Source organism: Prionailurus viverrinus, chromosome B2, assembly GCF_022837055.1.
Source record: "Prionailurus viverrinus isolate Anna chromosome B2, UM_Priviv_1.0, whole genome shotgun sequence".
In the NCBI taxonomy this organism is placed as follows: Eukaryota; Metazoa; Chordata; class Mammalia; order Carnivora; family Felidae; genus Prionailurus; species Prionailurus viverrinus.
The window spans coordinates 74,078,356-74,093,623 of NC_062565.1; the positions used below are offsets into that span (position 1 = coordinate 74,078,356).

General features: G+C 33.3%; 1 protein-coding gene across 4 annotated transcripts in view; it reads right to left on the reverse strand.

Annotated features, from left to right (window-relative positions):
* The window catches only part of IBTK (inhibitor of Bruton tyrosine kinase), a 91,485-nt gene that overhangs the window by 45,713 nt on the left and 30,504 nt on the right, over nucleotides 1–15,268 (reverse strand). For 2 of the 4 annotated variants that reach the window (XM_047858850.1, XM_047858848.1), the window contains exons 9-16: nucleotides 14,401–14,524; nucleotides 12,215–12,392; nucleotides 9,019–9,193; nucleotides 7,194–7,793; nucleotides 5,675–5,761; nucleotides 4,551–4,633; nucleotides 4,428–4,465; nucleotides 3,871–3,967 (exon numbers count right to left, since the gene is read on the reverse strand). In XM_047858850.1, the coding sequence (XP_047714806.1) occupies nucleotides 3,871–3,967; nucleotides 4,428–4,465; nucleotides 4,551–4,633; nucleotides 5,675–5,761; nucleotides 7,194–7,793; nucleotides 9,019–9,193; nucleotides 12,215–12,392; nucleotides 14,401–14,524 (1,382 nt within the window). Of the gene's footprint in view, nucleotides 1–3,870; nucleotides 3,968–4,427; nucleotides 4,466–4,550; nucleotides 4,634–5,674; nucleotides 5,762–7,193; nucleotides 7,794–9,018; nucleotides 9,197–12,214; nucleotides 12,393–14,400; nucleotides 14,525–15,268 lie in introns of all 4 variants that reach the window. The other 2 variants (XM_047858849.1, XM_047858847.1) reach the window with 1 other exon arrangement.

Sequence of the window (15,268 nt, forward strand, 5' to 3'; positions counted from 1 at the left end):
ATTAACACAGTAATTCAAAGAAGAAATCAAAGAGAAGTACAAAATATCTTGAGACAAATGAAAATGAAAATACAACATACCAAAACTTATGGGATACAGCAAAAGAAGTTCTAATTCTGATAAATGCCTTAACAAAAAAAGAAGATCTTGAAAGAACCTTAAGGGTTTTATATAACAAGGAACTAGAAAAAGAAGTCAGCCCAAAGTCAGAAGGAAAAAATAATAAAGACTGAGCAGAAATAAATGAATTAGACATTAGAAAAACAAAAAAGATCAATGAAACTAAGAACTGGTTGTTTGAAAAGATAAAATTAACAAACCCTTAAGTAAACTGAGAAAATGATCCCTCCAAAAATTAAATCATAAATGAAAGAGAAGATATTACAACTGATATCACAGAAATGTAAATCATTAGAGATTACTGTCAATAATTATAAGCTAACAAATGAATAACCTAGAAGAAATAGATGAGTTCCTAGAAACATACAAGCTACCAAGACTAAATCATGAGGAAACAGAAAATCTGAATAGTCAATAACTGAGTAAGGAGACTGAATCCATAAATCAAAAATCTCCCAAAAGTAAAGCTCTAGACCAGATGGCTTCATGGGTGAAGTCTACCAAATATTTAAAGAAAAATTAACACCAATCTTTCTCAAACTTGTCCAAAAAAAACTGAAGGAGAGGGAACACTTCCAAACTTATTTTATGAGGCCTGGATTATCCTGATACCAAAAGGAGTCGAGGACACTACAAGAAAAGAAAATCACAGTACAACACCCCTGATGAACATAGCTGCAAAAATCCTTAGTAAGAAACTAATCAAATTCAATAGCATGTTAAAAAGATCATATACCACAATCAAGTGGGATTAATGCTTGGTGCAAGGATGGTTCAATACATGCAAATCAACAAATGTGATACTATCGTAACAAGAGAGGAATAAAAATCAGGGCAAACTGATTTTCAGTCAGTTAAGCGTCTAACTCTTGATTTCTGCTCAGGTCAGGATTTCACAATTCATGAGTTCAAGCCCCTCATCAGGCTCTGCACTGAAAGCACAGAGCCTGCTTGAGATTTTCTCTCTCCCTCTCTCTCTGTCCCCATCCCCCATCATTCTTGTTCTCTCAAATACATAAACTTAAAAAACAAAAGAATAAAAATATGATCATTGCAGTACATGCAGTAAGTGCAGAAGACAAAATTCAACACCCATTCATGATAAAAACTCTCAACAAATTAGGTAGAGAAGGAAGATACCTCAACATAATAAAGACCATCTGTAACAAATCCACAGTTTAATATCATACTCAACAGTAAAAATCTGAAAGCTGTTTGTCTAAGATCAGGAACAAGACAAGGACCCCCACTCTTGCCACTCCTATTCAACATAGTACTGGAATTCTTAGCAAGAGTAATGAAGCAAGAAAATGAAATAAACATCATCCAAATTGAAAAGGAAGAAGTAAACTGTCTCTGCAGATAACAAGATCTTGTATCTGGAGAACCCTAAATACACCATCAAAAATCTATTAGAAGTAACAAATAGGGGCACCTGGGTGGCTCAGCTGGCTAAGCATTCCACTTGGTTCCAGCTTTGGTCATGATCTCACAGTTTGTGAGTTCAAGCCCCAAGTCAAGCTCTGCACTGACAGTGTGGAGCCTGCTTGGGATTCCCTCCCCCACAGCCAACTCTCTCCCTCCCTGCATCTCTCAAAATAAATATAGGAACTTAAAAAAAAAAAGAATGAACAAATTGAGTAAAAATTGCAACATAAAAATCAGTTGCTTTTCTATGTACAATGAACTATCCAAAAAAGTAATTAATAAACCCTTTCACAATTATATCAAAAAGAATAAAACACTTAGGAATAAACTTAACCAAGGAGATAAAAGATCTGTATTCTGGGGCACCTGGGTGACTTAATCATTTAAACATCCAACTCTTAATTTCGGCTTAGGTCATGATCCCACAGTTTGTGAGTTTGAACCCTAAGTCAGACTCCGCAATGGCAATGGAGAGCATCTGCTTGGGATTCTCTCTCCCTCCACCACTTGTGCACATTCTCCTTCTCAAAATAAATAAATAAACTTAAAAAAAGATCTATACTCTGAAAACTATAAAACATTGATGAAAGGAATTAAAGATAACAATAAATGGAAAGATATCCCATGTTCATGGATTGAAAGAATACTGTTAAAATGTCCACTCAACCCAAAACAATCTACAGATTCAATAAAATCCTATCAAGATTCCAATGGCATTTTGCACAAAACAGAAAAAGCAATCCTAAAATTTATATGGAACCACAAAAACCCTGAATGACAGAGTAATCTTGAGAAAGATGAACAAGGCTGGAGGCATCACACTTCCTAACTTCAAATTATGTTGCAAAGCTACAGTAATCAAATACAATGGAACACAACACGGAGCCCAGAAATAAACGCTCATTTTATCAATTAATCCTCAACAAGAGTATCAAGAATACAAAATGGGAAAAGGGTAGTCTTTTCAATAAAGGGTGCTAGGAAAACTGAATGAGCAAATGCAAGAGAATTAAGCTGGATCTGTACCATATAAAAAAATTAACTCAAAATGGATTAAAGATTAAACCTAACACCTGAAACTGTAAAACTCATAAGAGAAAACAGGGAAAAAGATCCTAGTCTTGTAAATGATTTTTTGGATATGACATCAAAACCACACACAACAAAAGCAAAAATAAGCAAGTGAAATTACATGAAACTACAAAGCTTCTACAAAGCAATGTTGAAAACAATCAACAAAATGAAAGGCAACCTTCAGAAAGGGGAGAAAGTATTTGCAAACCATATCTGATAAGGGATCAATATCCAAAATATATATATAAGAAACTCCTACAACTCAATAGCAAAAAACAAAAACAAAAACAAAAAAAACCCCACAAATAAACTCAGCTAAAAAATGGACAAAAGAGCTAAATAGATATTTCTCCAAAAAACACATACAAATGGCCAGCAAGTACATGAAAGGTGCTCAATGTGAATAATTATCAGAAAAATGCAAATAAAAAGTGAGAGGTGCCCTTACACCTGTTAGAATGGCCATTATCAATAAAACAAAAGATAACAAGTGCTGGCAAGGATGTAGAGAAAAGGGAACACTTGTGTGCACTACTAGCAGGAATGTAAAATGTATAGCCACTATGGAAAACAGTGTGGAGGTTCCTCAAAAAATTAAAATATAACCACCGTATGATACAGCAATCCCACTTCTGGGTATTTAGCTAAAAGAATTGAAATCAGAATCTTGAAGACATTATCATGTTCACTGCAGCATAAATAATAACAGTAAGGATATAGAAAAAGCCAGATGTTCACTGATGGATGAATGAATTTAAAAAAATGTGGTATATACATACAGTTGAACACTCCATCACAACTATGACCAAAAATACTTTGTAACTAAACATCAGTGTATTGCTTGACAAAGTATATAAACACAATCTCTTCATAAATTTTGATTCAATTCTTGGTCTAGTTCTTTTCCCTCAGATATATTACCACAAGGGGGAAAACAAACAAGAAAAAACTTTGTAAAGTGTTTGTCAAAACCATACTCCATATCATCAGTTCCTCATCTCAATCACATAAGTAGTAGGGTATGAAACTGTTCAATCTAATCTCAACTATTATATGTAATTCTTGTAGAACTCATTTTCACAGAGATAATGAAAATTTTCTTTATCCACTCCTTTACTATTAGTAATCATCCCTATTGCTTATTCTAAATTAAGCCTCTGTTGATGGCTTATTTCAATTAAAGATTCATGTTGATTTTGCCATTATTCAATTATATCTTAAACATCTAAAATGTCCTCTTATGAATACCTTTTATCACCACAGCTTCATCAGTATAGAGGTAGTCCAAAATAACTTTCAGTATGTCAGAATGTATTGGCATTTCCAGAGCTGTACAAGTGGAAGCCTAAATAAAGTAAAATAATTAATTTTAAACTACAAAAAACTACATTCTGACTGGTACAGAAAATTCTGAACAGGAATCACATCAAATGCAAAAAAAAAAAAAACAAAAAAAACATTTATAAAACACAAAGCTAAAATGACATACGTTTAATTTTAAAATGCCTTATAACATGGAGTAGCAAGAAAAATTGAAACAAAAACCAAATACACTGGTATTCCAAATACACGTCTAAATAATAAAGGGGAAATTTTGATTTAAGAAGCCTTTCTGCAATAAATTTTAATTCTAAATGCTGCTATTTTCCAGCAGGCTTCAGCATAAATCAAGTTTAATACAAAAATAAAATTAAGTTAAAATATCAGGCTCCCATTTTAAATTTCTTTAGTATATTATACTAAATATATAGGATATATTTTAAAAAGTGTGATTACCAGCCATGTGTTTTCAACTTAAATCTTACCTCAATCCATGAGCTACTCAGCATACTATGAAAATATTCTGAGAAAAGAAAAAGTACAAGCTATTAGAACAGTAAAACAATACTAAAACCAACAAATCAGGAACTAATAAAAAGTATATTTACCAAGTCTGGCACAAAGAACACACTTATGACAAGGAAATTCCTTTCCATCCACTGATTTCATGGTCACATCACATAGAAACGAACTGAAAAAAAATTTTTTTTAATTGAAGCAAGAGTGTTTTCTTTAGCATATTTAGCAAGTAGAAAATTTATTATAGGATTTGGCTTGATTTTGTCTTAAAGATAGCAGACAACAAACAACTTGAGGGCATACATACAAATAAAGTACTTCATCTCCTTCCACTGGAGGAAAGATAATAAGGGCCTTATAATAAAGAATATTTAAAGGGAACTGAATACAGATAAATATTCAAGAACAGACTTCTAATTTTCCTTTTTCGGTACAGGCCAGACCAAATTTTAATAATATAATAGTAAGTGACATCATGATCAAAGGTCTTTAAGTCAGTTCCTTTTACAACCTATTCTTCGCTAAGCACAATCTAGATATCTCCATAGTTTCTTTCTCCAGAACTTATCACCTACAAAGTAAAAATACCTAAAAACAAAACTTTTTTTTTTAATATGTATGTATGTATTTTGGGGAGAGCGCAGGTGGGGGAGGGGTGCGGGGGGGAAACAGAGGATCCAAAGTGAGCTGACAGACTGACAGGAGCGAGCCTGATGTGGGGCTCAAACTCAGGAACCACAAGATCACGACCTGAGCGGAAGTTGGACGCTTAACCAAGCAAGCCACCCACATGCCTCACAAAAACTTTTTAATAAATTATATTCTAAATATTTTTGTTATTATTAAAAAACTTATACTAAAGGAAATAATCATAATGATGCAGAGGCATAATTAGTTTGGTTTTAGGGTAACACTATTTCCTACCTATTGAAAAATACAAAACTTGGGCAAGAAAAAATAAAAATTTTTTTCATTCATAATGAAAAAACTGTTAAAAAACTGTTAAAAAAACCTGTTTAAATGTCTTACTGAGAAGTTAATATTTTATCCACTTACCTTAACAGTTCTCCAATATTTCTAGAAATGAAGACTAGTAAAGGTAAAAGGGTATCTATTCACATATTTTGTTTCATATGTCAGTAAGAAGGGCTCTGTTTTCATACTTAGGTTCAAAATCTAGAGATGAAAAGTTTGTCTTCATTTCCTAACTTACCATTTTTTCTGATTTAGCTTTGATTTGTTACCAGTTTTCTTCTCAATAACATTAATTTTTCCATTTTCAAATCTGACTCCATCTAACCTGTCAAAGAGTAGATAAAAATTAAGTTGATGGACCAAAACGAAAATCCAGCAAATTACAGTACCTTACATCTGAACCTAATTATATAATTTATATCACCTAGAAAAGTATCTCAACAAACCCTACTCTGTGATAAAAAAAAAAAAAGTACCATATATTCTCCTTCAATTTTAGTCCAATTCAAAGTACAGTTGACTCGTGAACAATGCTGGGGTTAGAGTCACCACCAGCACTCCCTCCAAGGAGGTGAAATCTGCATATAACTTTGACTCCCCAGAAACTTAACGACTAAGAGCCTACTGTTGACTGGAAGTGTTCCCAGTATCAAAGAGTAGATCTGTTTGTATGTCTGTGGTTTGTATGTTATATTCATTTACATATTATATTCTTGCAATAATGTGGAAAAAAGAAAATGTGAAGAAAAACATAAGAGAAAATACATTTACAGTACTATACTGCATTTATCACAAAAAATCTGCATACAAGTGGATCTGCACAGGTCAAACCCATGTTTCTCAAGGGTCAACTGTATATTAAATATCATCACTGACAAAAAATATATCAAAATCATACCACAAAGCCCATTAGTGTTTTTATATAGGAAACAAGATATACACTCTTCCTCTGCTCCTACCCCACACATAAGATTATACTTTCATGGGGCGTCTGGGTGGCGCAGTCGGTTAAGCGTCCGACTTCAGCCAGGTCACGATCTCGCGGTCCGGGAGTTCGAGCCCTGCGTCAGGCTCTGGGCTGATGGCTCAGAGCCTGGAGCCAGTTTCCGATTCTGTGTCTCCCTCTCTCTCTGCCCCTCCCCCGTTCATGCTCTGTCTCTCTCTGTCCCAAAAATAAACGTTGAAAAAAAAAATTAAAAAAAAAAAAAAAAAAGATTATACTTTCACAAGCAATATACATACTTTAAGAAAAACAAGAATTCCAAAGAATCTGGCTTATATGACAAATACTGCCTTAGGCATTTTACACATGCTATATAACAAAACTACATGAGATCACAATTATCCACCCCCCTCCACCATTTTCTTTACTGAGAAACTGAAGTTCAAAGAAACTAAGAAATCTTGGCTCCAGGCAGTCATAGTAAAGAGGCACATATAGGTATTTCTAATTCAAAAGATAGTTCTCTTTCCAGCATACCACACTGCCTACCATTCCAGATCCCTGTTATACAAACACCATAGAGAGTTCAAACCGACTAACAGCCTCCTCATCCTTTAATGTTTTAATCCAGTGAGTCCTGCAGAGATAGCTTTAGAAGAAAGGAAAGAAAGAACATATCCATGTACCTCCCTCTAAAAAGGAGGGTTGGGGAGAGAGTTGGGGGAGGGGAAAAGAGGAGTAGACAAGAAAAAGAAGAATTTCTAAAAGAAGGACATAATGAGGTTCAAGAATAGATATTAAGGAGAGGCCATACCTACTACTCAAATTACTGAAACCAAATTTCTTTGCAACATTTTGCAACATTCTTACGGGATCATCTTCCCTAATACTTTTCCCTTTATTGGAAGATTTAGGTTTGCTTTTCTGCTTTTCATTAACTGTGTGAGCTTGATTACTTCTGTAAACTTCAAATGCTGACTTCTGATTATCTTCATGGCAATTCATTTTATTTGAATGAGAATTCAGAGCACCCTGATATTCTTCTGGTTTTTTGTTTAAGTTTATTCTTGGTGTGAAGCCATGAAGTAAAAAGTCACAAGTATCTGTGTATATAAATTGTAAAAGGTACTCAAACAAGTCAGGATGAACCTTCTCTATCACAAAGAGATGGCATCCTGCAGAATCTTCATCTTTCCGGTAAACATCTGCAAAGTCTAAAGTAGTCCCATCTGAAAGAAACAATTTTTGAAAAAAGTCAGAATGCACTGCCAAAATATATTTATGTGCAGGGAAGATTCTATTGCCAACTTGAAATGTCACATCATGTATGTTGTCCGTTTCATCTGTTTCCCTTAACAGTTTGCCAAACTCTTCAAAAAAGGATGATGAAGATACAGCTGGAATTTCATAAAGGCTAGAAATGAAACAAAAAATCATTTTTACTTTCAAGAAAATGAAAAAAAAAAAAAAAGCATCCCTAGCCTCTTCTCCTTTTAAAGTACAATTTCTTTTTTAGTTACAAACTTACAAGACTTTATATCTGGTATTTCCTAAAATATAAGCATACTGCACAGTCTTAGATACTATATTACTCTTTAAAATGTTTCCATTCCTTTTTCTATTTTTCTCCTAAACTAAAATGACAAGATTTAAATTTTCCTTTAAAAGTAGTGTTTTCTATTTCTATAGGGAAACACTAGGCTATAAATCCAAATGACCACTTCATAGAAATTTTCTAAATGACTGTAACTAACCACAAAGAACTATAAAACTAAAAACATCCAAAAAAGGGTACAGTTCTCAACCTTTTCTTTTGCATCCTTTTATTCTTTATCCTTATAAGAAAACCAAATATACAAAGAAATGAGCAAATACTTCAGGTATGATCCCAGAATAGGTCAGAAACTCAGGAAGTAAAGATAAACACACACAAAGACATACAATCAGTCCACAACACTGATTGTTTCAATACTGTAAGAATGTTATCACACCTTCCCAATCCACATTCCACCTTTCCAGGTAGGGGAACCATCCTCCCAGTTTGTCCTGGATTGAGGGGTTTTCCAAATGAGACTTTTGGTGCTTTAAATGGGACAGACCTGGGCAAACCAGGTTGGATGGTCACCCTGCTTCTAGGATTTCTTCCCAACAGTACCCTATAAATATTTATTAAATATTTAATATTTATCTTAACCTGTCATCTCTCTACTAATGTGACTTAGGAAAGATTTGCACTGAGAGTCACACTACCCTACAGATGACTATATACTACCTCTTCTTTTATTAATTTTCATATTCAAAGGTTAGATATTTTTTCAAACTACATAACAAATATTTATATTTCTCAGAATCTGAGAACCTAGAGTACATCTTAAGTACTACAATATAAATAAATATTGTGCATGTACATATGTATCTTCAGTATTTTCAATAAATATCAGTTTACAAACGAAAAGAAACTCTCATCATTTCCTATAACAAATTCCACCTTTGAGTTATCCAGCTAATATGATTTTATGTCTAAAGTCTCTTCAAGTCTTGGCAAAAGCAGTTCAATTAAATTTGTTCCAGCAGCTACTGAAAACAAAAGAAAGGGATTATTTCTTCTAAAAAATGAAATTTAATATATACAAGTGTACCTTGTTTTAGGATCTGACTGCAGGATTGCAAAGTTGCATCCACTTGGATCTGTGCTGACACTAACAGCTCTATGGGCAAAAGTAAGTTTCTCAAGTCGAATTCTTTCATACACACTATTTATATCAGAGACACAAGACACATCTGATGAGGAATTATGAAGATTTGATAAAATCTCTGCTAAAAAGAAAAATAAATAAACTTTCATTAATGGAGGCTTTATTGAAGCTATTAAAATGGTTTAAGAGTAAAGAAAATAGAAAAACAACTAGAATATGGAAATATCTTTCATATAGAAGTCAGTCCTCTTGAAGAACTATATCCTCCCTCTCTTCAACACAATTTCTACCCTATGTACAGGTATTAAACAGGAAATTTTGGTGAGTCCATTCTCAATTATCCACAATTTCATCCATTTCAGCAAAAACATCCTCCACACTGCAACCAAAGTTATCTTTCTAAAAAACAAATCTAGTGCTATACTGGCTTCTAAAATTCCTCAGCTTGCATTAAAAATATGTAAATTTAGCATCCTCATAATTTGTATGCTTGTTTGTTCCCCCACTTCCTTCTCCATTCCTCCATTTATTCAGCAAATATCTGAGTGACTACACTGTGCTCCTGTGATACAGTGATCATCAGTCTATCCCTTGTGATACAGTAGTGATGTTAGGCATGTCCCTACCATCTCGGAGTACACAATGTAGCAGAGAAGACAGATGTTTAAACAAATGATTGTATCATTACAAGTCAGATCAAGGCTATGAAAGAAAAGTATGAAATCTGCATGCAAAGAAATGACTCCAGCTGCAATATGAAGAATGTTGGAAGTAATTAAAAATAAAAACAAAGAGATCATTTAGGAAATTACTTTAATAAGAATCCAGAAAAAAATAAATGATAACACTGAAGTTACTGTAGCAATGAAACTCGAGCAAGTGGAAAGATTTCAGAAATACTTGAGACTTAAGTGAAAAAACTTGGTGACAGATTGGATACAGGGATGGGCGGGGGGGAGGGGGATGTGAGGTGTCAAAGGTAACAATTTAGTTGGAAAGAAAACACTGCAAAACAGATGTGGGAGCAGAGATCATGAATTCAGTTTTAGACCACTAAATATGGCTAAGATACAATTCCAAGGACTTCCAACATTTACAAGTCAAAACCTGCATTTTGGTTACTCTCTCAAATTCACTCTATTTCAGTCTTAGAGGGCTTTCCTAATCTTACTCTGATACTCAAGTTATTTCAGTTTCTGTGCTCTCAAAAAACCTAACATAAATATGTTAGTATTTTTAAACTGTAAGTATTTATATACATGTCTACTATCCCTACAAACTTATGAGTGTCTGAGAACAGAGGCCTATCTTACATATATTTTGTATCATTAAAGCATAGTCCTAATCTGGCATGTAGTAAATATACTTTAAATGTTTACAGACTTGCATAATCTATAAAGAAATAAAATACAACAAATCATTAATCACTCCACTGTGGCTTTATGATTTTGAAGAATGTTTGTAATTGTCTGAGTATAAATGTGCTCTATATATGTTTTAGCATACAATAACTGATTTATTTATTCAACGGATAGTTTAATAAGGGACTACTATCTGTCAGAAAATATGCTGAATGCTAAGGATACAGTAAAGCAGTTAAGGTCCTTGCCATCTTAACAGTCTGATAGGAAAAAAGCATTAAAAAAATTAGTCACAAAGATAAATACATGAAAACAAATAAAAATGAACTGCATCATGAAAATACAAAGGGAATATGAGAAGTGAAATCGGGTACCCTCAATTTAGATTATGGGATCTGTGAAAACATTTCTGACATACAAATTAAGCTGAGATGTGAAAAATCAGAAAAAGCCCTGGGACTACTGAACAAAATTGAAAATCTGAAGGTCATTGTGACTGGAGAGTGGTAAATGAAAGGGAGAGAAATCAAGATGATTTCAGAGACAGAGACAAGAGTCAGAGCAAGGGCTATAGAGGCCACGTTTAGCAAGTGCAGAAACCATTAAAGAGTTTTTAAAAACACAGGAATATTAAAAGATCGCTCTGATAATCAATTAAGAACAGATAAAAAGAAACAAGAGTACAAATAAGGCAACATATTTTTTTGCAGTTGTCCATGTGACATGGGCTACGGTGGGGCCAATGAACTGTGAAGAAGTAAATGTATTCTAGTTTCTCCAGAAGAAAAATCAACAGAGAATAATTATGAATGAAAGAAAAAAGTTGCTAACCTAAGTTAAAAAACAATGCAAGTAATCCAAACATTTATAAATTTATAATCAGAAAAAATTAAGAATGAACTATATAATGAAAAGCTTCTATTTTCAATGGTGGCATCTTAAAGCTATCCTTTATATTCATCAAGGAATGAAATAAAACATCTCTATTTAGCAGCTGTTTAATACAACTACCTTTTCTTTTTAAAATTCTCAATAAATATGAAAACTCTATTCTTCCCATAATTTTCCCTTAAGTCATGAAATGTACTGTTTTAAAACTTTAACTGTATATATACATGTAAAAAAAAAAAGTACAAGCTACTCAATTCTCAACGTAGGAAGGAAGAGTAAAAATGGAGCTTGGAAGATGGTTCAAATGCATCTGAGGGGCACCTGGGTGGTTCTGTCGGTTAAGCATCTGACTTTAACTCAGGTCATGATCTCACGGTTCGTGGGTTGGAGCCCCACATTGGGCTCTGTGCTGACTGCTCAGAGCCTGGAGCCTGCTTCAGATTCTGTGTCTCCCTCTCTCTCTACCCCTCCCCAACTAATGTTTTGTCTTTGCTCTCTCTCAAAAATAAACAAACATTAAAAATTTTTTTTAAAAAGAAAAAAAAAAGCATCTGGGAAGCTGTTTTTTTTTTTTTTTTAAACTTTACACTTCCCCGCCCCTTGAGCCAAGGCTAGCAACAGTGTAATATTCTATTAACAGTAGTGATCTTCTATTACCAATAGGAAGGAGCCGTGACCTCAAGATCTACTGAGACAGATGAAAGGTTGAAAACTCGATTTAAGTGGACTGAATTCACTCTGCTTACCTGCACACACACAAACCACAACCAGAAGAGGAGACCTAAAGGTAAAACCTAATAATACTTTCAAACCTAATGATAAATACTTGCAAAATTAAAAGGTTAACTGAAAGGTACTTTATGTGCTACTCACGTATATGAACTGACCTTTCTTTTCAGAATTCTTTCTTTTTTCTTCAAACCACTTCCCTTTAAATCCTTCTCCATCCTGTGTGACAAATAAAATGTCTTTTCTATTTAAAGCAATATCAGAAATGAACACCTGGCGTGGATAGGCCCATCGACACTGCTTCAGGGAACTGCTGACTGATCTCCAGCAAAATACCTAAAACCAAATTACATTGGAATATAAATATATTCCCATACAGCATTTGAACAACCAAAAACTGAAATCAGGAAAGAGTATCTATAAAATAAAAGTTCTAATTAATGTTTCAATGTTCATTCTTCTATGGAAAAAAGATACTATAAAAATCTATTTTTAAAGAACTGTGTCTTCCAGAAAAAAGTATATCAAACAAATACGAAGCATTAAAAATATTTCAAAGACACTCCTCTTAAGAAGAAGTAATTTTCAGTATTACCTGTTTTTGGCAAACAGATTTGCTACAATGATAAAGAAAAAATTATGAAAGCTGTATCTTAGATATCAGACTCATGCAGTACCATCTATTTGCAAGAATGAAAATCACCCTATGAAAAACCAAACTTTAACTCTCAAAAAAAAGGAGATGTATGAATAACCCAATTATAAAACTAAAACAAAATCTTAGAGATAGAAAACTCATAATACAGTTAGGGCTTCCAAGTGGTTCTGCAAATCTTAGTGTTCCTGAGAAATGGCTTAGACGCTGATGCTCAGGGATGGAGAAAATAATGAGAGGTGGGGTGCTGAGTTTCACAATCCAGCTTTATCCAGAGCAGCAACTCTTGTCTGCTTTATATATTTGCATTCCAAGAAAGATCTCATTTGAAAAATTAATGCTGCTTAGTTTTAGGAGTTCAATCCCCTCATAATTAAAAAAACTAAAACAAAATGGTTATCTGCCAAGGTCACTCAAAAGTTACATAAAAAAGACTATACTGATTGATTCCTTCAGAGCTTGGTTTTTCATAGTAAGATTCTAATTTTGCAGAAAGTAAAAATCCAGAGGTATAAACTAGATCCTTATTAATATAAATGAAACATATACTAGAATCAAATGTTTTTTGTACTATTTTGTGTAATCCCATGCCTCTGCTTCCATTAGTACAAATTAGAACTCTAATTCTAATATACTTCCCTATGTTAAAATGATCAACTATAGGTTTATATCTGTTCAGTACCAGTAGGTGGAGATTTATGATTAATTCTTCAATTTCAAAAATGTCAAATTTTATAGCACTATGTAAACCTCAGAAAATATTCTCATTGTATGTTTCTACTTCATAAACAAATAACAATCTGTGTTTTTCTAGCCACAGTGTAAAATTCTTTATGTCACTAATGCATACTTTTAATTTAACAATTTCATTAGAGAAATGTACTGACATATTTGAACAGGGAACTAAAATTAGAACTCTACTTAAATGGAGAGAGATTAGAGAGTCATCATATAGTGATCTAGAAATACATTATCTTTTATATATGACAGTTACAGCCTCTGAAAACATACATACATTTATATTTGTTTAAAACTAAATCTGGAGAAGGGCAACTGGGCGACTCAGTCGGTTAAGTGTCTGACTCTTGGTTTCAGCTCAGGTTATGATCTCATGGTTTGTGAGTTCGAGCCCAACATCAGGCTCTGCACTGATGGTATGGAGCCTGCTTGGAATTCTCTCTCTCCCCCCTTCTCTCTCTGCCCCTCCCCTGCTCACTCTCTCTCAAATAAACTTAAAAAAAAAAAAACAAAAAAACAAAAAAAACAAAAAAAAAAACCACTAAATAGGGGGAAAACTTTCTAATTATGCACCAAATTTTTATTACTACTGTTTAGCTATTACTTTTTTTAAAGAGTAGTTACATATATCATATCTATTCAACTTGATATCTTTATCAGTACTCAGTATACATATCAAATAATCCATCAAAATCCCGTATTTCCATTTTAAGCACAGTAAATGAAATCTGGAGCTACAGTTTTAACTAATGTTTCACAGGGCAGCTTTGTTAATGTCATCAAACTTTCCCTGAAGTACCAGCTCCATACTAATTAGTACTAGATGTCAAAAAGAGAGAAATAAAGTTAATAGAAATCATTATCATGGTAATTCATGTTCGCATTATCAGGTCCTCTACAGCTATCAACTGAGAACAAAATTACTACATTTTTGCATAAATATACACTCACCCTTCCAGCTCCATCCATTGCAAGAATGCAGATTTTCTGACCTCCATTTTCCTTCAAATTTTCAGGATCAACCTTGTATTCCATACGCCCCCCAGAAACAAGAACTTTTTTCAAGTTTAGTTGCCTAGGTGAAAAAAAAATTCTACATTAATATGTTCTCTAAAATACACATGCTCGATTTTAAAGAAATTACTATTCAAACAATAATCTAGGGTGATTATTGTGAAAGGTAAAGGAAGATGATTTGGACTTTGGTATCCTTAGTCCCTTCTTTCCATAAGTTTCCCCTATATAATGGCCATATCTTTTTATAGCAAGTCCTTCCCTCCCAAATGCCTCTACCCACACATATACACACATTTGACACTTAAAGCCCCACTTGCTAATGCACACGTTCACTCTATTTTAAGTAACTGATAAAACTAAAAGCTCCTAAGTATATTTGCAATTTAACAGAAATGAAAAACTTTAAATTCAAAATGAAACAAATTCTTAATTTCAAATATGGACAACCCTAAATAGCTACAGCTACCAGGAAAATCATTACTAATTTAATAACACATCCACTAGCCATTCCATTATATCTGCACATGTGATATGCCCATAGTATTGTGTGAAACCTACTGCTAGTCCAGTCATTGTACTCCCTTTCAGATACTTTGCTTGCATTAAGATTTTTTTTTTATTTTTTACTTTTCAAAATTACTATGTTGTAACAATTTGTAACAAAAGAATTTTCTTAGTTAGAAACTTGGCTATAACATATTTACACAATTTAATGTTATTAATCAATAACAAAATCTAATATCCAAAAAAACTACCTCATGACCAGAAAAAAAGCTAGTCAGTTCCAAGAAACATTTATGTT